Here is a 25,385-nt window from a genome sequence, read left to right on the forward strand (position 1 = left end):
AGATTTTTCAAGTAAAAAACTTTATCTCGTACAGATATGACAAAGAAATTTATAAAAAAAATTTTTAATTCTCTTATAATTAGGTAAGTTACATATTTTTTCATACATAAAAATATATATATTATACATAAATATATATATAATATATATATATTTTTTCATAATATTTATTATTATCATATTTTTAGAAGGTCTAGTTTTAAAAAAAAGGTCAATTCACGAAAAATTCAAATTGACACGGAAAATGTACCTTCCAAAGTTCATAAAGTACCTAATAAATTAGCATCATATATGATATCAGAAATCCTGCAAGAAATTTTTAATCATTTGGCGGATACATTTCCATATAATGGAACATACGATTTACACGCTTATTCAAATTTATATTCATGCATATTAGTTAATAGACATTGGTGTCGAAATGCTATCATAACTTTATGGAGACAACCATTTCATCCATGTTTAAATAATGGACAAATGGTTGTAAATATTTATTTATCATTTTTAGATGAAAAAGAACAAAAATTTCTTTTATCTCGAGGAATAAATTATTTACCATCTCATTATATCTCAAAAAATTATTTATTCGATTATCCATCATATTTTAAACATTTACATCAACAAAATTTTTATTTTTCAGTCGAAAATTGGTGTCAGAATAATTTAAAAAAAAGACAAAATGATTCCTCTTATTTATTAATGAATTCTCTATTAAAATTATTTTATAAGAAATCTGGTCAACTTAATAGATTTAAATTATATAATTTGATGGGATTAATTGGTGATGGTATGAATAATTTGAATAATTTGAATGATAAAAATAAATATGATGAATGTTCAGAAATCTGTAAATTTATCTTACCGGTTCAACAATTAACTATTACTGGAACATATGAAAATAGTAGTGGTATGATCTTATTATCCAAATTATGTACGAATGTGGTAAGTGGTTTATATGTATTGTGTATATATATATATATATATATTATTTATTTATTTTTTCATATATTTCTTTTATTTTTATCATAGCGAGATCTTTGTATAGAAAATTTTTCAACGGCAAAAAATATTGATCACATAATAGAATCACAAAATAATTTAGTATCATTAGAAATAACAAATTTATCTGATCATTCAACACTTATTATACAATCAATCTTATCACAATCTAAATCATTACGTAGAATTAAATTTTATAAGGTAAATTTTTCAGGATGTTGTCAATGGAATTCAATTACGTTATGTAAAAAATTACAAGTGTTGGAAATTTATTATTGTTTAAATTTAAATTCTTTTATGGTTTTACCTTTAATTAAAACCAAATTTCATCAACTTAGAAGGGTTAAAATTATAGGTAATGATTGTAATAATCTTGAATATTTTATAAAATTAAAAGAAACCATCGTAAATTATTAAAGTAAAACATATGTTAGTAGTATGATTTTAAAATAGTACGTTTATACGTATGATTTTATTTTATTTTATTTGTTTCTACGTATGATACGAATCGTAAGTATATAAAATCATAAAATCACATGCGAATTTAACAAATTACGGTCACATGAATTTTAGCCTGCGGTTAAAGGAGTTAGGTCATAGATTTCACTAACCAAAAAAAAACTAAGTTCCTCATAAATAACCAATAATTTTTTTGTTAGTTTTATTATATGTCTTAAATTAAAAGAGTGTATAAACTATAATTGCACTTTTCAAAATTCTACTATCATAAAAAATGATTTTAAAAAAGTTTTAAATTTGAAGTAATCATTAGAATTTCCTTTGATTTCCTATAATTTAGATAAGTTTGCTTAGAAAAAAACATTTTTGTACACAAAATTCAAAAAATTACTTTATTAATTAATTAAAAAAAATTTTAAGGATTATTTCAAATTTAACCCTTTTTTTTTTATAAAATAGGTATTGTTAAATTTACACCAACATTAACAACTATTAATAAGCAGAGTTTTATAATATTTTTAATTTTGCCTAAAATCCTACATTCCTACCTTAACCACCAGCAGTAATATTTAGCAATATTCTTATAAAATAATTTAAGTAATTACAAATTTTAAAAAAATTCTGATAATTATAAGAGAATAATCCAATTTTAAAAAGTTAATAAAGTTAAAAATTCAAGAATTTTGACTAAAGTAAAAGAATATATTATATATTACAACTCTTTCTTATTATAGTGAATCCTATAAACTGAATATTAAAATTTATTATAATAAGAAATTCACCATACTGAAGATTATTTTATTATATATATAAAAAATCTGTACTTAAACTTTTCTTTATTATAACAAATTATTCACTATATAAAAATTCACTATAAAGAAAATGAATTATACATAATTTTTTTATATACTATATGTAATTATATATATTAGTTTATCATAGAGCATAGGGTAATTTCATTAAAAATACTTGTTTTATATGTGGTATCCAATATAACTACCTAATAGTATACATATAAGTTTTAATTAGTGATTTAATAAATTAATAGTATTAGAGTAGAATATAGTTTATTACTTTTATATATTTCTATTATTTACTTTAAAAAAAGCAATTATATATACTGTAATTATATATAATAATTATAAAAAGCTGTTATACTATTTTTAATAAAACATAATTTATATTTGCTATATATACTTTTTCTTTAATTATATAATTAAATTAAAATTTAATTAGCTTATTTGTAATAATTATTTTTTTTTTTAAATATAAATTCAGTTTTGTAAATTATATATATATTTTTTATTAATTAATATTAAATAACCTTTCTTTTTTTTGTAAATAATTCTTTTTAATTTTGAAAATTTTGATAAAATTTTTTTTATTAATTATATTAAGTAACTTTTTTTCTTTTATTTGCTTTTTTTTTTATTTTTTAATAACTATTTCTTTTTTAATGGATTTTTTAACTTTTAGTTTGATTTTTATTTAATAAATAGTAAATTTCAGGTATTTTAAATATTTCAGATTTTTTTGAATTTTTATTCTTTAATTAATCAATCCTATTTTTGGGTCTTTATTTGTTTTTGATTTTCATTTTACTTTGAATTTTATTTTATTTTTAAAATTAGTTTTATTTGATTTTTTTGGACTTTGAATTTGATTTTTTATTCTGTTTTTAAAAGTTACTAGTTTCATTCATTTTTGGTTTTTATCTTATTTTTCCATTTATTTTTTAGATTTTTAATTTATTATTCTTGAGATTTTGGTTTTGTCTTTCAGTTTCATTTTATTATTCTTATTTGATTTTAATGATATTTATTTTCAAGATGAGTTTAATCTTTTATTTGCTTTTAGTAAATGCTAAATTATCCAAAAATAAATATTTAAAAATATTAAATTTGTAGCAATTTTATTTTTAAATCACATGATAGGTAGCGCCAATCAATGAAGAGCCTGTAACCGTATAAGCCACATCAATATCGTTCTGACACGTTGCATTTTAACATTATAAACTAGGAAAACGGAAATCGGTAAAGTCCGTCTCTAATACAAAAAATGTACAATACAGATTAAAAATTCTTGTTTTATTTTGGAAAGATATCTTCGATAAAGAGTGTTATTACATAAATTTTAATATATTTATGTTTAGCGTGATCCAGAAATAACTCAGGGGATAATGCAAATTTATGTATGACTGGAGATAGTCCTCGCTTCGCTCCGGATAATAAGACTTTCTATAAATTTTCATTTACATCATTTTATTTTAAGTGATTTAAAATAGGTATTATTTATATCGATATTATATATAATCAATGTGTTAATATGTAATATAAATATCATTCAGTCTATGAAAATATGCAAGAACTTATTTGGCTTAATTGGAAAATAAAAAGTATGTATATATGAATTATTAAATAAATGACTTATTTCAAAATTTTTGATAGTTCATCTTTATATTCCCAAGTTTGTAGAAACTTTTCCAATATATTTATATTTACATAGTATTATACATGCTATTTTTAAAAAAAAACGTACAATACTACCTGAAGGGGAATTTTATGAATTTCAATGAACCTCGAGTTGAAATTATGACATTGACCAATATAGACATCACGAACATATAAATTTCCATTTAAAATAAAATAATGAGAATAATTATAATAAATATAATAAAGTTATAAATGTCATCACGGGTAAATTAATAAATTAATCCGATTGTATATTTTTGCTGGGTTGATTTTACTACGTTATCATATTGATGTGGAAAAGTTTACCACAAAATCCTAACATCCATAATCTTGACAATCTACGACACAAAAATCCTGACAGCCGACAGATCAAAATTCCAACAATTATAGAAACCTGGCAGTATAAAATTCTGAGTCTTAAAGTTTTATATTCGGCCATCTGAATCGTTAATAAAATTACTATCACAAAATATTACAAAATATTTGTAAAAATTTAATGTATTTTTGTATGGCAGGGATCTGAAATGATCGGGGTTTAGTGCCGGGATTATGGTCCATCGATACGATATTGTGGATCTCATTCATGGGGTTCAGGGGATAAAAAGACCGTGCCAGATATTGTCCTATGTTTCGATTGTTTCGTCCAGATAATAATCTTTATATAGACTTTCCCAAATTTTCATTTATTATTTCTATTTTTACTTCATTTTATAATCTTTATATTAGCGTACAAAATCTATTCTTGATTTTCCGAAAGATTTCGAAAATTTTTTTGGATAAGATACATTAGATTTATTGGGAAATTTTATTAATTTTAGTTTATATTCTGGTATATCTCCGGAACTTTCAATTTTTTATTTTAATACTATATACCGTATAATCAATGTGTTTATTGTTACATGAATTTATTTAGCTGAATAATAAAAGTATGTATGATATTTTACTGCTATTATTTTCATTATTTGCTCTATTTCAAAATATGAAAATACAACTTTTCATGAATTCAATGAACTTACCTCTAGTTGAAATTAGGAATTACAGTATAAGATTCAGATATAATATAATGCACATGATATTTTAGACAATTACTATTTATTTGAAAATATTTGAACTGATTTTGTTACGTAATCATATTGATGTGGAAAGTAATCCTAAAATCCATTATCTTGACAATCTACGACACAAAAATCCAAAATCCAAACAGATCATAATTCAATCATTTTCTCCTTAACCGTCGGGATTCTTGACCGTCAGAAATGTCAGGATTTAGTGCCCCTGTGGTGTCGAGATTTCATTCACGGGATAAAAAGACCGTATCAGAATAAGCTTTATAAAGACCTTTTATTATTATTTCTATTTTTACTCCATTTATAAGCTTTATATTAAATTACTGGGAAATTTTATTACAGCTGATTTCATAATGTACGGGACACTTAGCAAATTTTAAAGAACTCGGAAATATTCGAAATTATACCACCATTCTCAGAATATTACTCCAAAATTAGCGTATGATTTTTATTTTATATATCAAGCTTTACCGAATATTTCCGAGTTCTTTAAAATTTGTTAATTGTCCCGACCTTTTTGAAATCAGCTGTAAATTCTAGTTTTATATTCTGGTATATCTCCGAAACTCTTTCAATACTATTGTTACATGAATTTATTTGGCTGAATAATAATAAAAGTATGTATGTATGATTTATTAGCCTTTATCAAAACTTGATATCTTATCTTTATACCCCCAAGTTTGTAGGAATATCTTTCGATATAATTATACATACGGATTTATCGGATTTAAAATATTTTACTGCTATTCTTTTCAAAGAATTAAAATTCTTATTTTTTATTATTTTCATTATTTGCTCTATTTCAAAATATGAAAATACAACTTTTAATGAATTCAATGAACTTACCTCTAGTTGAAATTAGGAATTACAGTACAAGATTCAGATATAATATAATGCACATGATATTTTAAAAATAATGTGATGATAATAAAAGATGATAAATTAATTAAATTATGTAATGGTTATCTCACATTCAACTATTACATAACATAACGGGTAAATTTTAATAAATTAATCCGAATAACTTAAAAATTAATATTTTTGTTATTAGCCAATTACTTTTTTACTTTTGAAACAAAAAAAAAAAAAAATTATTTGGGCTGATTTTACTAGAAATGATTGCGTTATTCTATTCCGAAATATCATCATTTTGGTGTGAAAATCTGAATAATCATTTTTCATTTAATCAAAAAAAAAAAATGCCGCAATTTCTCCTTAAATTCCCTTTTATGAATTCCATGATTCAATCAAGTGTTAAAATCATTTTTAAAAGTAAAAAAAATGCTTTTCTCTCGACTAAAATTTAAAAAAAATTCATTCTTTCATAATATTGTAATACGAATGATCAACAGGCGCCTTAAAATTTAATAATAATGCACGTGAAATAATAAAGTATTTTGTGAATCTTGTGATGAAATGGCGTACATCTTTTTTTTTTTATTTAGATACTTTAAAATGCATTATTCATCATAGTATAATTGTTAAAATGTTGGCGGAAATGACGAACAATTAAACATGGAGCACGAAACCGAAACCTTCCGAAACCCTTTAGGTTTTCGAAACATGCATTTATTTTCCGAATCCCGAATCCCGAATCTAATCCGAAACTCCTGAAACTTTTATATACCGAAATATAACCGAAACCTATTAATTAGTTCACAATGTTTATTACATAAAATTATATTAATAAAACGAATTAAAGTTACTTGTAACATAGTGCTCTTTGTCTAATTCATCTCCTTGCTCAAAAAATCTCCAAATTGGCTTCCACCAGTACTACTTGCAGACTTTGTTTTTTTTTGAATTTTGTAATAAACTATCCGACATTTTATTATTTAAAAAAGAGTAAAAGACTTCTAAATTAAGTCTTAAAAAGTAAAATGATTATCAAACATCGATAGTGAGCTTCGGGAATTTAGTTTCGGGTTCGGAATTTGTTTAGGTTTCGATTTGTATATTCCGAAATCCTAAACTTTCGGAAATCCTCTCGGAAGTTTCGGGCCTCATGTTTACAGTGAAACAATTCAAACAATCAATTCAAACAATATTATTTTTTTTTCTTTTCAAGATATGACGAAATATTTATTTAGAAAAAAAAATGTGGGAATTAAAATGTTATTTATTTAATAAAGTTAATAAAAGTGTGACTTTTATGTTAAAAATAATTATTAAATAACCTGCAAATTAAAGTTTCCCATAATTGTAGCTTTAGCCAATAGCAAAAAATGCGGGATTTTTTTTTTTATTAAATTACTGTAATCAGTAATTTCAAATTTCGGAAGTAAATCAATTTTTCCTAAGATAGTAAGTCAGTAATCGGCAAAAATCCCTCATATCAATATCGTGAGATCATATAATATTTCCCAAAAATGATTGATTTAAAAGAACTGTAAGAATAAGTATAAATAGAAATTAAAAATGATCTCCTCTTATTTTTTATCAGTGAACTTCTTATATCTTCTCATTATAAAAAAAAAATCTTGAAAAAAATGGACGAGAAAATATCAAAGGCAAACTTCTCTTTGTCAGGTTTAACTTGTGCAAGTTGTGTCCTTTCTACTGAAAACACATTAAAAAAACTTTCAGGTTTAAATCCCACTACAATTAACGTCAATTTATTAACGAGTAATGCTATTTTTGAATTCGATGAAAATGTAATAAAACCCGAACAAATTAAACAAGCTATAATTAACTCAGGTTTTAACGTCGAAAATATTAAAATTGAAAAAAAGTACATTGATCCTTCCAATCCGAGAAAAGCCCTTAATGAGGAACTCAATATTTCATCTCAAGAAGGCGAAACTTCATTCCATGATACAATTACAAAATTAGCTGTTAGTGGTATGACTTGTGCTTCCTGTGTAAGCTCAGTTCAATACTCTCTAGAATCGGTACCAGGCGTAGAATACGCTCATGTTAATTTACTTACTGGTGAAGCAAGTATAAAACACGATTTAAATAAGATTGGTCCACGTGATCTTATAAAAATTATTGAAGAAAGTGGTTTTGGTGCTGAACTTATTAAGAGGGATAGATCTGATAATAATGGAAATTCAATTCGACGTCGTGCTGAAAAATATCAAAAACTTCTTCGTAACAGATTTTTGGCCTCATTATGTTTCTCTATCCCAACAGCTTTAATTTCAATGGTATTCATGATGATATATCATAATCCTGTAATTTCACATCAGATCATCCCCGGTTTGGAAGTCGGAACCATAATTTTGTTCGCTCTTGCTACTCCTGTTCAATTTGTACTTGGTTATCCTTTTTATTTAAAAGGTATTCGTTCAGTATGGTATTCTCGTCAAGCAAATATGGATACTTTGGTAGCGATTGGAACCACTGTTGCATATTGTGGCTCAATTTTAAATGTTTTGATCCCAATTCTTCGAAAATCTGAAGAACCTGGTTATCAATTCTTTGAAACTAGCGTCTTTCTTATCACTTTTATTTGGCTTGGAAGATGGATGGAAGCTAAAGTGAAGGGTAAAACTTTTGAAACGATAACTAAACTTATGGAATTACAACCGGAAAAAGCTATTCTTATCACTCTTGGTTATGATGAAAACAAACAAGAAGTTATTGACGAAAAAGAAATTGATATGGATCTCGTTCAAGGTAAAATTGTCAAAAGAATATTTTTTTTTTTATATTATATATTATATCTATTTTTTTGGATTACTTATTTCTTTCATTTTTTAAAATCAATTTAGTTAATGATATTCTTAAAGTGAACCCTGGAGCAAAAATCCCATGCGATGGTTAGTATATATAAGTAATAATTCATATCGTTCTTTATAACAAACAGGTTAAAACTTTTACATATTAATATTTTAGGCAAGATATTCCGAGGTACCACATCTTTGGACGAATCAATGTTAACAGGCGAATCTATACCCGTGACGAAAGGAGTTGATGACGAAGTTATATCCGCAACAGTAAATTTGTCATCAATGATTTGGATAAAAGCGACACGTGTTGGTTCTGATACAACACTTTCACGTATTATTGAACTAGTACAAACGGCTCAATCAAGTAAAAAGGCACCAATTGAAGCATTAGCTGATAAAATTGCACAAGTATTTGTTCCGGTCGTTATATCAATAGCAATTCTTGATTTCATTATATGGGTATCTCTTGGTGCTGCCGGTAAGATTCCAAATGATTGGATACCCAATAATGAACCATATCAAACATTTTCTTTATTCTTTGCTATATCTGTAATGGTTATTGCATGTCCTTGTGCCATGGGTTTAGCCTCTCCCACTGCTATTATGGTTGGAACTGGTCTTGCAGCTCGATTTGGTATTTTGATAAAAGGTGGTGGTGAAGCTATTGAAACAACTTTTCGACTTGATACTATCGCATTTGACAAAACTGGAACATTGACCTATGGAAAACCAAAAGTCGTTTGTTCAAAATTTCTTGGAAAAGAATCACAAGATGTAAGTAAAGTTCGTGATTTATATCTTCAAATCATTGGAACTGTTGAATCTTCAAGTGATCATCCATTGGCCAAAGCTGTCGCTCAGTTTGCTTCCTCGAAAATTAAATTTTCAAATAATGTCATATTGAAAAGTGTGACCGAATTTCCTGGAAAAGGGCTTCGAGCTGAAGTGGAAATTAATGATCCTCTTGCATGTGAATTATTACCTACCAAAAATCCTGGTTCAACATTTAATGTATTTATTGGTAATGAAAGGTGGCTTAAAAAGAATAGATGCGTTTATCCTTCTCTTAGTGAAAACATAATATCTTCAAATGTTGCAAAATGGAAAAACTCCGGTTATTCAATAGTTCTTGTTGGATTATCATTTTTTGAATCATCCAATGGTTATATTCTTGCGCAAATGGGAATTGCTGACACTCCAAGACCAGATGCTGCCAAAACCGTTTCCGAATTAATTGCTCGTGGAATTGAAGTTTGGATGATTACAGGAGATAATCCTATAACGGCTAAGGCTATTGCTAAAAAACTTGGAATCGAGAATGTTCTAGCCGAAGTAACACCTGAAATGAAAGCAGAGAAAATTAAATGGTTACAACGCAAAGGACGCCCATTAAAAAAATCAAATATATTTACTACATTTTTTACTCCCAAATTTGATATTGAAATAACGAGAAGAGCTGTAGTTGCAATGATTGGTGATGGTATTAATGATTCACCTGCTCTCGCACAATCAGATTTACCAATATCAGTAGCAAGTGCTACAGATGTCGCTATAGAATCGGCTTCTATTATTTTGACAAGATCAACTTTAAGTTCTTTAATTACGTTAATAGCACTTTCTAAAGCTATAATATGGAGGATCAGATATAATTTCTTATGGGCTTATATTTACAATTCTTTAGCGATACCTATTGCAGCCGGTGTTTTCTTTCCTGCATTTAAATATAGTCTTAGACCTGAACTTGCTAGTTTATCAATGGCAGTTAGTTCTATTAGTGTAGTATTAAGTAGTTTATGGTTGAAAAGATTTAAAGAACCTAAAAAATAAAATTTAATTTAGTAATACTGTACAATAGAATGTAGAATATAGAAATAACAAATAAAATCATGATTGTTACATATCGTATTATATAAGAAGCAATTACGTTATGAAAAAAAAAATTTATTTTTTTTAGTCGAATATTATATAATATTGCTTTCTAACATGGTTTAAACATTATATAAACGGTGACATCAAAAAGATGAAAAAGAATTTAACGATCTCATTTTGATTTTATAATAGTGATAGTAATGGCCTATTCCGCCTATATAGTTCGGAATAGATAATATTTAATTGTTTATAAGACTTTTTCACATTAAATTAGTGTGAGAAAGGAAAGATACAATTAAATATAAAGGTCATCAGAATTCAGAAAACTTTTTTCAAAACGTAACTAACCATGCAGGCTATTAGGCTTTTTTGTCTTGTTAAAGGAGAAGGAACTATGCGCGCCTTCGCAATAAAAATTAATAAGAATGAGACCATTAGTGATCTCAAAAAGAAAATCAGGTTAGATCAACCACGAGCTTTTGCCAAAACTGATAGCAAAGATCTTAAATTATGGATGGTAAATGTTCGCGACGATGGGCAAGATGAGATCAGATACAATGTAGAGCTAATGCCGACACGAGAAATTGAAGAATATTGGGCCCAAACACCGGAAAAAAACCGCATTCACGTTGTAGTTGAACGATTGACTCGAAGATAAATCAAGGGTAGATATTATAAACTAGTTGTATTTGTGATTTAGATCACTATATTGAAGATATTTAGGGTTTCACTTTTCATTAACATTAGTTGCCAGTTAATACGATTAATACGAGAAACAAGATTAAATGCTGCGCTTGCACAACAAGATTCATAAAACTCTTATTGGATTATTTACTTTAACTATGTCTTCGTTTAAATTTTAAATTTTTCAAATAGTTAATAAGACTTATATTCAAATACCATAATTAAAAAAATCGTAAGAAATATGAATAATTATTTCAAATTGAAAAATTGTGAAAATCAATCAAGATTATTTAAGGGTACAAATGTCCAAGATTGTCGATCTATGTTTGATAATACTAATGATTTTATTTACAAGAATGATTATTCCATCAATACGGTAAATTAATCTTTACCCTTTCCTGTGTCAATGTCATATATTTGCTTTAAAAATTGTCTAACTCTCTCAAGACTATCAAAATAATTTCCATACATTGCAGCTAAAGATGCAATTCCATAGATTTGATTACTCTGAATTAATAATATCAAATATATATATATATATATTTTTAGTTGTTATCACTTTTATAGAACAATATAACTTACAATACAATTTAAAATACATACAATCTTATCATCTGTGATAGAATGATTTTTTATCCATAAAGTGCTCTCAATATCATTAGGTAATGATGCAATACTTTTTGTAATACCTGGGAATAATTCTGAAAAAGCTCTATATTATATAAAAAGTATTTATTTAGAATTTAATATTTTTTAATTAATGAATTAATGAAAAACATCTAATTTTAAAATATATGCCTGTGATATTCCGGTTCGATATTAATATGTTCTCCAACAAAAGGATCTTTAATTCTCATTATCAAAGATTGTTTATCCGATAATATAGATTCTATATGATTATTGAAATCTGATAATACTTTAATCTTTTTTTCTAAAACAATGAAAAAAATTGAAAAAAATCATTAAAAAAGATTTATTATATATATAATAAATAATAATAATTAAAAGACTCTTAATATAATAAATTAATAATATTATTATTATATTAAAAACAAACCGATTTCAATTTTTTTAACTAAATCGAAACTTTGTTTAGAATCTTTAAATTTTGTAAGAACTTCTCGAATCTTGAAAAATAATAATAATAAAGTTGATGATTAAAAAATATTATTATTTTTATAAACTTTATTATTTTAATTTATAATTCATTCTTACTTGTTGTACATTATCACAAAGATCAAGTATTTCTCTTATCAAATCAATTAATTGTATTGATGATGCCGTTTGTGAAGAAGGAAATGTAACTGGCCCCTATTTAATAATAAAAATTATTTATTTATTTTTTTAAAAAAAAATAAATAAAAAATTAAAAAAATTTATTAGTTTACAATCTTATATTCGATTTTGTTGGCAATCTCCAAAACATTATTAAGTGATGGTGAATTATCTGAATTATCTTGTGTATTACTTGAATTATATCGCGTTGATGATGACATTTTTGCAAATTGATAAATGAACGAAAGGAAGGTGAGTACAAAGTTTTTGCGCGTTAAAATCATTAAAATACCATCACCAATTTAATTCACGTGGTATTCGGGGATGAATAACCATGCGACAAATAAATTTCATCACAGTTACCTTAACGGAACATGGGAATGGGTTACCATACAGTCCATACTGTTACCTTATCATATTACATAATTTTGATCATAAATTTTTTTTCGAGATTAAAAAAAAATTTCTTTTTTTTCGGACCGAAAAAAAAAAAATGATTTCGGCTACTAAAAGATTTCTTAAAAAACATCAGAGAAAATTTTTTGTCACTTTGGGTATTACAGGTGGAATATATTTTATTGGAAAATGGGTAACGTGGAAAATATCTGAAATGCAAGAAAGAGCTGCTTCGGAACGAACTGCTAGAGAAAAGTCTGTAATTTACTTACATTAATCTTATTTATTTCGAGAAACTTTTTTTTTTTTTATTGATATCATAAATTTTCTCATTTTTCTTTTTAGCATGAAGAAAAGATTTCATCAAAGACAAATTGATTGTACTTACATAGTATTATCACATATTCAAGCATTAATACAGCAATTAACGGACGATTTAGATGTAGAATCAATTTTTGCAAATTTACAAAAAGCAAAACAAAACAATAAGGGGATAAGTAGTGATGCGACTACAAATATGGCGTCATCAAATTCAGAGTCACCGAATACAACAGTTAATGACAATGCTACGGCATCAATTGGTTCCATCGGTTCCATTGGTTCTACGTCAGTTGTTCTTGTTAATAACGATAATAATGAATCTACAACATCAACGCCTTCATCATCAGTTGTTTTAGTTGGTCGGTCAAATGAAAGTGACAATGAAATGGCAAAAGTTACAGAAACCACCACGCATAGTCAAGGAGAAAATAATAATGGAAGTAATTCTGGTAACATGAGTCAAGAAACTGAAGTAAATTCTCCAATTAGTCCTATTAATAATTCTGAAGAAGCCAGCAAAATATCAAAGCAAAAACGAATTGAATTATGGAACGAAATAAAATTCAAAAGTAAGTAAAATGAGCACATTCCAACATTCTACACATTCTTATCAATATTTAATGAATTAATCTTTTTTGTATTTTAGGTTTCACAAGAACCATTGCAGCTGTGTATCTTGAAACACTTCTTACGTTAACCATTTTCATTCAATTAAATCTTTTGGGAAGATATAATTATCTTTATTCTGTTTCTCTTACAGAACGTGATAGAGAACAATCGATTACAGTTCATAATGGATCACTATTGAGTCCTGTAACAGAGAAAAAATATTTGGCTTTTATTGCATGGTTTTTGAATGTGGGATATAAAGAGATTGTTACAAGAGTTAGTGCAGCTGTTGAATCTTCTTTATCAAGGTAAAATGATCACGCATATATTATTTATATGTTATAAAAAAATAATTTTAATTTGTATTTTTATTAGCATGTCACTCAAAACCGAACTTTCATATGAAGAATATGCATGGCTTATATCTGAAATTAGATCAAAGATTGAAGGAAATGATAATGATGGTCCTGCTCATAAGTACTTAATATTTAAATTTTCTTTCGCTCACGATCTCACTCTATGTTTCCTAACCTTGAAAATATAAATTTTTAGATTTTTTAATGTAATGATGCCTGAAAATTTATCAGATGAAATACGAATATTGGATGAATGTGGGATAGATAATTTAGATTCTACTATTGATTCAAGTTTGAGAAAGTTATTGGACGAAACTAAAGATTTTATACATAGGTATCTGAAAAAACTTGATTATACTTTGAAAGTAACTTTACAGATATTAACGTAAAAAAATTTTTTCACATAAAGTCGGGATTTAGCTACAGTTCTTTCGGCGTGTCTTAAATCAGCTTTTGATTTACTAAATCAGGACATGTCTTCAAATTTTAGTTCTGAAGATGCAATAAGTGGAGAAAAAGTTGAAAAGAATATAACACTTGCAAAATTGTTACCATCCATTACTAAAGAAGCTCACGCTGTCCTTAATTGTGCACCAGCAAGATTTCTTGAGGTTTGTAAATTACTTGTATGTTACTTAATAAAACTTACAGGTTAATAATGTAATTATTTATTATAGGCGATTAAAGAATGTAAAGAATTGCAAGCACTCTCTGCAATTATTTACGCCTCATTCGACAATGAATCGGAAATAAATTTACAAAATTAAGTAAATAGATATTTAATTATTTATAATACATGTATAATATTGACAATTATAGTCGTATGTAATAGAAGTTTTTCAAATATACATAATGTTTATTTGTTAATAAAATATTAACAAAAAAAAAAAAAAAAAGGAAAAATATAATTTACTTTAAAAATACAATTTCAAGATACTAAAGTATTATAAATTACTTTAAATTATTTAACTAATTTGAAATACTTCATAGTCATCAATATAAAAAGTACCATGAATATCTCTAATCCTATTCTCATAATATTCCGCTTTAGTATAACCAGTTCTTTTATTCAAAATACCACCAATTCTTAAATCACTACCACCACCAAATGAAATGAAACCAGTTTTTGAATTAAATACAGTTTTATCAATTAGTTCTCGTTTTAACCTACTCAATCTTGGTATAAGTGGAGGAGAGTTATTATTAGAACATGTAGAAGAAGAATTATTATCACGAAAAGAAAATATAAAACTATTAATTGAATCAGGATGAGATTTATTTGAATTATTCCAACCAACTGGATTAAAACCACCTACCAATTCATTTGTACCAGAAATTTTTGCTATGATCATTATATTTAATTTATTATCTAATATTCTATGTAAATTATATAGATCAAAAGAATCTCTTGACGCTCTATATAATAACGTAAATTTATAAGGTGGTTTAAGTAGAGAAGATGGATGACCATTGGTTGGAATTGCATATGAAGTTGTTAAAAAAGTGGTGGTAGTAGGAGTTAAAGTGAATTGGGAAATAATAGAAGAAGAAGAACAATGAGAAGATAATGGAGAGATATTATTATCCTTATGATCTAACCAATTAGTTATTACTTTTATATGATAATTTGTTATAATTTCAGAATTTAATCTACGCCTAGGGGGTTTTAAAGTAATAATTTTCTTTGGAAAATTATTATTACTAATTATATTATTATTATTATTATTATTATTATTATTATCATTATTATTAAGTGTATAATATTTTATAGGATCTAGATCATCAAAAGGTAATGATTTAAAAGGGGGAGGGGGTAAAAGATTATTTGGGAAAGAATAAAAATGATCTTGTAATTGATCATAAAATTCATTATTAAATATTTCTTTAAATGGGGTAATATATTTTATGAAATCAACTTTTAAAAATTCTATAAAACGAATTTTTGTTAATAAATTTTTTAAAATTTTACCCAATATATTAAATTCTTTTGTAGTCCAAGAACATGTATTAATTAAATAATCTATTAAATCTTTTAATTCCAAATTTAATAACCATTCTTCATCATTATGATCTAATATTGATAATTGATCATTTGATTGATAAATTCCCCATTTAATAATAAAATTCCACATATCAATTTCATTAAATTTATTAAAATCATCCCTTTCCAATAATTCCAATAAAATTTCTTCATATAAATAAAAGAAATTAATAGAATTAAATAATAATATAGGATTATTCATTATTAATTTTTCTATACAAAAAGATTGAATATCTTTATATGATGAATGATTATAACTTAAATTTAATATTTGATGAATATTTTCTTGAATATATTTTGAATGATATGTTATTAAATATTTTTGTATATAACCGATCAATTCTTCTATTGCCAATTCATCTGATGATATTAATAATATTATAATATCGGATGGTGATAAATATTCTAAGGATATACTACCATCATAAATATATTTTAAAATTATAGAGAAAGTTTTTGGGTAAATATTTGGATTTTTTAATATTATTTTATCATCATTATCCATTTTTACCCAATCGTGTGATAATGCTGCTTCAAAATATTTACACCGTGTTTTCAATATTATTGAATGTGCTTTAAATATTTTAAAATTTTCTTCTTCTTCATTATTTAAGGTGAAAATTGATTTGATATTTCCATTTGATCTTTCTCGTTCTCCTATTTCTATAATTACATCATAATCATTTGATGTTTCTAATAATTTGGTATAATCAAGCGAAAGTTTTGCTGAAAAATATTCTAGTGCCATTATTTCTTTGAAAATAAAAAATAAAAAGTTTTGTTTTTTTCTCAATCTTGAAAAAATATATACAATATATATATATATATATATTTTTATATTTTTATTATTTTTTTTTCTTAAGTAGAAGGTATAAGTTATAATTGTCAAACAAAAAAAAAAAAAAAAAGACAATCGAATTTGATGGGTTACAATAAAAATGCAGATTATTTATTTTTAATTTAACGTTGAAGTTACACCAAAGTTGATTGGTTTTCTTTTTTAAACTACTGTGGGTTTTAATATAGCCTTTTAGTTGAGAAAAAGCCCCAAAAAATAAATCCATAAATGGTCAAAAGAATTCGCGAAAGCCGTACCATGTGAATTATAAATTTTTATAAACGGATCCACTGAAATATAAAATAATGAGATAGATCTATTAGGTATATAATAATGTTTATAAACAATATAAATATTTGATTATATTTGAACGTATTAACAATCATATTCATTAAAAACTTAATAAATTATCATTATTTCTTACCTTTTTCCCCTCCCCCCTTGAAATCTATCAAACGCACGCAATACTGCATCATACAATGTAATGAAATTAAAGTAATTTAAAAAGTAAGTATTAAATTTATAATAAAGATACAATGTTACGATATAAAATCACCCCTCAGAATTTTCAGTGTTAATAATCATGAAAAATTAAAAATTTCATTCTTATTAATATGTTACATCTTTGGAATACAAATTTAAACAATTTAAAAATAGAACATATATATATATATATATGTATATGTATATATTTATACTTACAAATTGACGAAAAAGCTACTAACGTATAATGTCGTCATACAAGAACAAATATAAACCATAAATTAGAGAGTTTAAAGCATATCTGATATTATTATGCATATAAGTTAACTTACCTATGAGAAGACAAAGATCATAAAGCAAAAAAAGTAAGTTTTTTTTTCTTAATTTATTAAACTTTCCTGATAATTAATGATAGTTTGCGAAAAAGTTTATATTCTTTAATTATTATGTGTATTATCTTTTAGGTAGATTAATAATTATTCATCATTATTAACGGAAATTACTCTTCGTTTTAATTTATGGAAATATATATTCGGATATTTTGTTAAAAAAAAGAATTAAATTTAGTGATGCCGAAGAAGAAAGAAAAATTAACTATGAAAGGAAGATTAATTACATATTTATATGCAACACATGCTGTTCTAGCAATTTATTATACTATTAAACCATAATTTACTTAATTTGAATGACAAATAACGTACAGATTTAGTATATTACTTATATTTATGTAAATGTCGTACAAATTAATACAGCTAATATGCAGTTCATTTGTTTGATTTTACTTTTTTTACCTTTGGTTGTACAAATATTCATTGTTTCGTCGAGGTACAAAATTAAACATGGTGAAACATAATAAAGTTATGTTTTGAACTCCGTATAAAATATGAACTTTTTTTTTTTTATTTAAAACCCTGCTTTTTTTTCAAAAATTTTTTTCTTTCCTTAATTTTTTAATTACAGAAAATTACAAAACAAATAATAGAACGATAATCATGTCAAATAGAAAAAAAAATAATAACGTTGCAGATTTGGGAAATAATTGTACTTCCGCTGAACAAACTATTATATTAAACGTTGGTGGTATCAAGGTAAAAAAGAAAAATTGTATAATAAAAAATAATCTTGAAAAATTTTTTAATCTATTATTAATAAAAACAATGATTGTTTTTTTTCTTTATAGTATGAAACACGTAAGTCAACACTTGTGTATTATCCTGATACACTTTTAGGAACAATGTTCGCTGACCGTAATCAATCATTACAACATCCGAAAAATGAAAATGAATATTTTCTCGATCGTGATGGAAATCTATTTCGTTATGTAATGCAATATTATCGTACGGGAAAAATATATTTACCTTATAATCCATCCGACTTAAAAGATGTTTCATCATTGCCATCATCATACTTTCCTTCAATTTCTTTTGAAGAAATAGAGGCTGAATTGGATTATTTTCAAATTCCTTTTGAAAGACCATTAAAGCCTTCCTCACTCTCTTTTACGATTAATCCTACTGTAGAAAAATTAGATCAATTTGTATACGCTTTACGTAATGTTATAAGAGAAGTCATGAGTATTTGCGAAACTGAAATTACGGTAACTTTTAGTAAAAATGGTTGGCCTCCATTTATGAATTTGGGTCTTCCTTATAAGAAAGAAGCTATTATAGTAGAAGATATTGATCTGTTGGTAAAACCTTTTGGTTGTGTTGGTTATACCTTTTTGAACAAGTATGGTACTGATATTGGTCAATATCTTAGAAGTGAAATTCCTGAATTAAGTTGGCAATTTGGTTATTCACAAAATAGAGAACAACTTAAATTACACATGAGCATTACTAATAGTATGAGTGATCATGAAATTTTTTTAAATTCTTGTTTATCTAATAAAAAATAAAAAAAACCAACAATTATTATAAATTCCCTTTTTTGAAAATTCATCATTTTGCATCTGATGTAAATATTTTATAAATATTTTATTTTAATTTTTCAAAAAACGCGCTAGATTATCAGTGAGGTGATGTCATTATTAATTTGTTACGTAATTGTATGACGTAACATGTCGCACCGTCTATTACTTTTTAATGTTTTAATTAGTAATTCCATATATACTTCTTTTTCCCTACATAATCGATATTTTTTTTTTTTAATAATAATAATAATGTCACAATACTTGTCGACACTTTCTTTTGATTTAATAAATCTTTTAGAAAAAGCAGATGATCATAATGTGTTAATTGAAGTAGGTCAAGAAAAAACATTTAGAGCGCACTCTTCTATATTACGAGCTAGGTCAGAATATTTTCATACAGCTTTATCAAATGATTGGTTAAGAAAAGAAGGTGATATGATCATATTTAAGAAGCCAAACATTTCTTATAATGCATTTAATATCATTTTAAGGTGAAATGAAGTCTACTATATTTTGTATTTTGTATTTTGTTTTTAAAAAAAAAAATTCTAAAAAAATCCTTTTATTGTTTAGGTATATTTATAGCGGAACAATTTATTTAGAACAACTCGAAGATTTAGAAATTTTTAAACTTATAGAAGCATCAGATGAATTATGTTTGTTCGAATTATTTAATCATGTACAAGATTATTTAATAACATATAAAGTTACTTGGTTGCAACAAAATATTTTTAGTGTTATACAAGTTGCATTTGATCATGAATCTTGTGAAAAATTACGAAAATTTTGTTTAAATATAATTAATGAAAATGCTTGGAATTTTTTTAAATCTGAAGAACTACTTCATATAAGCGAAACTGTAATATCACGATTACTTAAAAAAGATGATCTTGGAATTGAAGAAATAGTAAGTTAAAATATTATTGCTTGAAATTTGTTTAGAGAATTTTATTTAAATTTTTTTTTTTCTTTTTAGGATATATGGGGTTTTTTAATAAAATGGGGAATAGAAAATTCTGACGTTCCAGCTGAAAGTGATTTGGAAAATTTTTCATCACAAGATTTCTCAAATTTAGAAAAAACTCTTCATAATTTACTTCCACTTATTAGATTTTTTAATATATCATCAAAAGACTTTTATCATAAAGTATGGCCATTTGAACTGATTTTACCAAAAAAATTACGACAGGATCTTTTATCATATTATCTTACAGGTGAAGAACCAAAATATACAGAAATTCAAGTTGCTAGAATTACACCAAAAAATTTAGATTCTGAAATAATTTCATCAAAACATGCTATATTAATTTCAAGTTATATTGAAGGAAAAAATAATAATTCAACATCATCATCATTACCATTAACGATACCACATTCTTCTCACTTGATTAAAGATGATGGAGTAAATATTCCTTACAGGTTTAAGTTAATTTATCGTGGTAGCAGAGATGGATTTTCTTTTGAATCTTTTCATAAAAATGTTGATAATCATGGTCCTACTGCTGTATTTATTAAAATTGCCGATTCATACGAAATTATTGGGGGTTATAATCCTATAGGATGGTATAGTTACGGAAATTATATTGCTACAGGTGATAGTTTTATATTTTCTATGACTGATTTAGACGATGAAGATATTTCTTTATTGCAATTTGATAGTGAACAACAACAATCATTCGGAACAATGCTAAAAATTAGTAAAGTTAGACCTTATTTTATTGATGGTGCTATTTTTGATACACAATTCCATGGACCATGTTTTGGTTATGGTGATATTTGGTTTGGACATAAATCTAGACCAAGATATGGTTCTTGTACTAAAGTTTATTATGAACAAAATATAAGAGATAATGAAGAAGAATTTTATGTTGAAGAAATTGAAGTTTTTCAAATTATAGAAAATAATTTTTTATAGAATTTAGATAATTTAATAATCCTTTTTTTAAAAAAATATTTTAATTTATTTAAAAGATCATTTAAAGACTGTATAATGAATGTATAACAAAGTAAACTGTACAAACTACAAAATAATTTATTTTATAACAATTAATTAAATTATAACAGATTTTTTTTTTACCATAATAAAATTTTGTAAAATAAGATTTTATATAAAAATAGTAATTTAATATAAAATTATTTTGCAAATATAACAGATATATACAGTATAATAATATTATGCATCTGTTGTATATTTATATTTTAATTTTTCTTTAAAGATAATCTATTATCTTATTTAAAAATCAACCTTTTAATAAACTCTCTGCTTTTAAAAGTAAATCTCTTACTATTATATAAAAAATATTTATTAAAAAAATCATTTTTAAAAAAATAAAAATTTAATTAAATACTGTATATATAATTTTATTTAATATTAAATTTATATATCATACAAATATTACCTGAAAAATTGAATTCAGTAAATATGTACATTTAAAATGTGATTTGACTGATTTCATACCTTATTCTAATTAGTCTTTATAATTAACCTTGTAATAGTGAAATTAAGTATACTAATTTTATATAAAATTTATAATAAATATAATAATAATAAAATACATTAAACTTGAATTTCCAGTCTAATACAATAAAATTAATTTAACAATAGTATACTTTTTGTTAAAATGACAAAATACTAATTAAATTTATTTTGACAGATGTAATTAATTCATAGTAATTTTATAATAAATAGTGAATTGGTCCGTTCACCAAAATATGACGTAATTAATTAGCAGAGAAGTATAAACAATAGTAAATATAAAATAAAATTATATAAACAAAATTTATAAACACATTTTTTATTATATTGGATCTTATGATTACTTAACAAAAAAATAAGGTTAATTGACTAAAAAGATATATTCCAAATATTATTTATCTATTAAGCTAAATACAATATATATATAAAATATAATTTGATATAATTAGATAATGGAATTCCTTGTAATATCTGAAGCACTCATTTAAAATCACGTGTCTTGTTCCAAATATATAAAGTTATATGTATATTTTAATCTCAAATTTTGCTATCTCGAGATCCAGTAATTAGATTTTAATGATATTTGACTTGTTAAATTCATCTTAATGAGACGAACATTTTGATATATAATTCATCTTTTTAGGTATAATATTGACTGAGATATCACATTTTGAAATTTTTGTTATATGGGATTTGAATTGTTTTAGTAATATTCGGGATTCTGGTATTACATATATAAACTTTTTTATTGATCGCATAAAGACCTAGCATATATATAGATATTATTTTACTTGGAATATAATAGAAATATCGCATCCCTCTGAAGCAAATATCCATATCAGTAAATGCTATTCTGCTAAATGTTATTCTGCTAAATATTGTAAGGAAAAAATTTGAAATATTTTGGAAAATTGAGTTTATGTATGAATTTATTTATTACACTTATACAAGCATAGTTTCACAGATGATTTGCAGAGTATCACCTAATACATCATATATACTTTAATAAGAATCAAAAATATGCTAATTTATATTATATATAGTATCTATATATTATGACTTAATAATATATTATTTTATTAAGATAATATTCAGAATTTGAGTTAAAGACTGATCTGAAAAATTTGATGCATAAATTTACTATTATCATCTAAATTTGAGAAATTTCATAATAACATTCTTTCTATAAATATAGTATAGGAATTCTAATAGCAGTAAATTACATATTCTTTGTATTTCTGTTGATTTACTCCTATATCTCTCCCAATCTGAAATTCTGATAATATTTTTAAAGTTATATTTTTGATAATATTTGGAATTCTATAATTTTAACATGATAGATCAGCCTGTACTTCTAATAATTATAGTCTTGCTGATATAATACTTTAAAAGTAGTAGCTATGTATACTACAGTATCTAATTATTTATATAAATGATTTCTCTTTGCTTTTGTCTAATAGTAGCAAAATACATGTTATGCTTATTTTTTGCATAAAATCAGTCATTTATATAATTAAATTTTATTAGTTTTCCATTAATAAAATAATATGTTTTACCATAAGAAATAATATCTAAAAACTTTTTATTGTCAGAAATACTATCATTTCTCACCACCTTTCAAATCTATTTTTTTAAAGATTTAGGTTTTTTTTTATAAGCTTGCTGGATAACTATTACATAAAAAATTTTAAAGTTATAATTATAGTAATATTTAGAAATTAAGAATTGCTAAGATCGCTTCATTAATTTTTCTAAACTTCTTAAAAAATATTTTCTTATAGATTAAATAAGCAGATTATGCATAACACCTTTGACCAATTTTTATTCTGCAGGTGATACATTTCACAAATGATCATCTATATAGTTATTTATTTTGCAAAAAAATAATTTTTGAATATAGTTGAGATTAAGGTTGCTTGCCGAAATCTAGGGTTTAGACAAGATGGCATTTCGCCAAAAAGCGAAATTCTGCTGAAACTATATTAAAGTTATATTAAAAAACTGGCAAAACTTTGGAAAAAGGCGAAACTGCCGAAACTTATTATAAATGCTGAAACTGCCAAAACTCTGCCAAAACTATAATAAATCTATAGTAAAATTTTGATGAAACTAATCGTAGGATTTTGAAGAGGTTTAGACAAGCAACCTTAGTTAATATAAATATCTATATATAATTAAAATATTTCTCTAAATCAATTAGTCAAACCAGTTAAACAATTGTAACTTTTATTCTATCTCTTAATCTTAATACAGTATCTTTTATACTAGATGATAATAAATTATTTTGTTTTTTACTTATAATTCCTTTAAGATCTGATAATTGATAAGAAGTTGGTAAAATCATTTCTTATCTAATAGATGAAATACAAGTTGACTCAAAATTTAAAGTATTTGGCATAATATTTTTTGCTATGGTTACTTTTGTTAGCTAAGAGGTAAACTTCATAACTAATTGAATAAGTATCATAATTATATGATATTAATGCCAATTTATCCTTTTTTGAGTATGGAGTAGATTGTGATTAAAACTCCAGTTGAAGATGCTTTATTTTTGCCTTTTCTTTTAATATATATTGTTTATATTGCTAGATATTAAATTCTCTATCAATAGATTGAAGAGTATATTTTTTTCTTGCATGTTTCTTTGAAATAATATCTCCATTAATACAACAAAGTGATTATCTCAATAGCAATAACTATTATGACCATTTTTAAGTATGAAAACTAAGGATTCACATATACTACAATATATATAATTAGTTGGAAAACTATGATTTCTACCATTTTTATATAACTCTTCATACATTAGGATATATCTATTCTTAGAAAGGATTCTTGAATTCTTTTCAAGTATTTTTCTAAATAGATCATGGATACAAAAACACTACATTTCTGGTATTTTATAATGATGTCCTCCTGTTAAAGAGCCTAATGCATCAACTAATGTTCTATATTATTCAAAGTTTACATCACTATAGCATACTTCACATAGCTTGGAATAAATTCTACTATCTAAATCCATATTAGTGTTTTGGAAATTATAGCAGATTATAATGTTTTTTATTGATTTTATAGTGTTTTTATCAATTTTAGCTGATTTACCAATAATATATTCTAATAAATCCAAATTCATTTTTATCTCTTATTCAAATATTCAAAGAACTTCAGATGAAAACAGATTCGTATTTTTTGATCCAGTTAAATTAGATCTGATCACTATAGACGGCTAAACTATAAAATTTAATCTCCCCTAATTCCTAGTCAATTCCCACTCGCAACTCACTAATTATACAGTAGTTAGTATCGATCAAAAAATATTATAACACATATGGAAAAAAATAAATGGTTGAACTGGCTAAACTTTATTAATAGATATTGCTATATTGCTGAACATGCATGTTCAGGTGCAGTAATCCAGTAATCTGTGGCGTAGTACACTAAACTAGATTACTGAG

General features: G+C 24.7%; 9 protein-coding genes across 9 annotated transcripts; 6 read left to right on the top strand and 3 right to left on the bottom strand.

Annotated features, from left to right (window-relative positions):
• Positions 1–36: 36 nt before the first annotated feature.
• OCT59_028059 (uncharacterized protein) lies at positions 37–1,416 on the top strand (the record flags this gene model as incomplete). Its single annotated transcript, XM_025321099.2, has 3 exons — positions 37–83; positions 189–942; positions 1,030–1,416. The coding sequence occupies 3 exons, from the start codon at positions 37–39 to the stop codon at positions 1,414–1,416; spliced, it is 1,188 nt and encodes a 395-aa protein (XP_025169805.2).
• A 6,018-nt stretch (positions 1,417–7,434) lies between these two features.
• On the top strand, positions 7,435–10,581 carry OCT59_028060 (uncharacterized protein). Its single transcript, XM_025327727.2, has 3 exons — positions 7,435–8,617; positions 8,713–8,760; positions 8,837–10,581. Exons 1-3 carry the CDS (start codon positions 7,486–7,488, stop codon positions 10,495–10,497), a joined length of 2,841 nt encoding a protein of 946 aa, XP_025169806.1. The 5' UTR covers positions 7,435–7,485; the 3' UTR covers positions 10,498–10,581.
• A 307-nt stretch (positions 10,582–10,888) lies between these two features.
• OCT59_028061 (uncharacterized protein) lies at positions 10,889–11,197 on the top strand (the record flags this gene model as incomplete). The annotated part of the gene is made up of 1 exon (XM_025321100.2): positions 10,889–11,197. The coding sequence occupies one exon, from the start codon at positions 10,889–10,891 to the stop codon at positions 11,195–11,197; it is 309 nt and encodes a 102-aa protein (XP_025169807.1).
• Positions 11,198–11,604: 407 nt separating this feature from the next.
• On the bottom strand, positions 11,605–12,719 carry OCT59_028062 (uncharacterized protein; the record flags this gene model as incomplete). The annotated part of the gene is made up of 6 exons (XM_025321101.2): positions 11,605–11,730; positions 11,827–11,935; positions 12,022–12,154; positions 12,281–12,350; positions 12,439–12,534; positions 12,612–12,719. The coding sequence occupies 6 exons, from the start codon at positions 12,717–12,719 to the stop codon at positions 11,605–11,607; spliced, it is 642 nt and encodes a 213-aa protein (XP_025169808.1).
• A 272-nt stretch (positions 12,720–12,991) lies between these two features.
• On the top strand, positions 12,992–14,947 carry OCT59_028063 (uncharacterized protein; the record flags this gene model as incomplete). Its single annotated transcript, XM_025321102.2, has 7 exons — positions 12,992–13,149; positions 13,240–13,784; positions 13,862–14,132; positions 14,200–14,301; positions 14,377–14,514; positions 14,590–14,791; positions 14,858–14,947. The coding sequence occupies 7 exons, from the start codon at positions 12,992–12,994 to the stop codon at positions 14,945–14,947; spliced, it is 1,506 nt and encodes a 501-aa protein (XP_025169809.1).
• Positions 14,948–15,145: 198 nt separating this feature from the next.
• Positions 15,146–16,969, bottom strand: OCT59_028064 (uncharacterized protein; the record flags this gene model as incomplete). Its single annotated transcript, XM_066147058.1, has 1 exon — positions 15,146–16,969. One exon carries the CDS (start codon positions 16,967–16,969, stop codon positions 15,146–15,148), a length of 1,824 nt encoding a protein of 607 aa, XP_065993809.1.
• Positions 16,970–17,221: 252 nt separating this feature from the next.
• Positions 17,222–18,355, bottom strand: OCT59_028065 (uncharacterized protein; the record flags this gene model as incomplete). Its single annotated transcript, XM_066147059.1, has 6 exons — positions 17,222–17,229; positions 17,317–17,375; positions 17,484–17,526; positions 17,762–17,776; positions 17,875–17,940; positions 18,334–18,355. 6 exons carry the CDS (start codon positions 18,353–18,355, stop codon positions 17,222–17,224), a joined length of 213 nt encoding a protein of 70 aa, XP_065993810.1.
• A 179-nt stretch (positions 18,356–18,534) lies between these two features.
• Positions 18,535–19,439, top strand: OCT59_028066 (uncharacterized protein; the record flags this gene model as incomplete). The annotated part of the gene is made up of 2 exons (XM_025321104.2): positions 18,535–18,630; positions 18,723–19,439. The coding sequence occupies 2 exons, from the start codon at positions 18,535–18,537 to the stop codon at positions 19,437–19,439; spliced, it is 813 nt and encodes a 270-aa protein (XP_025169811.1).
• A 264-nt stretch (positions 19,440–19,703) lies between these two features.
• On the top strand, positions 19,704–21,369 carry OCT59_028067 (uncharacterized protein; the record flags this gene model as incomplete). Its single annotated transcript, XM_025333735.2, has 3 exons — positions 19,704–19,945; positions 20,028–20,361; positions 20,431–21,369. 3 exons carry the CDS (start codon positions 19,704–19,706, stop codon positions 21,367–21,369), a joined length of 1,515 nt encoding a protein of 504 aa, XP_025169812.2.
• Between the last annotated feature and the right edge of the window lie 4,016 nt (positions 21,370–25,385).

The sequence above is a fragment of the Rhizophagus irregularis genome, chromosome 8 (assembly GCF_026210795.1).
Source record: "Rhizophagus irregularis chromosome 8, complete sequence".
Classification (NCBI taxonomy): domain Eukaryota; kingdom Fungi; phylum Glomeromycota; class Glomeromycetes; order Glomerales; family Glomeraceae; genus Rhizophagus; species Rhizophagus irregularis.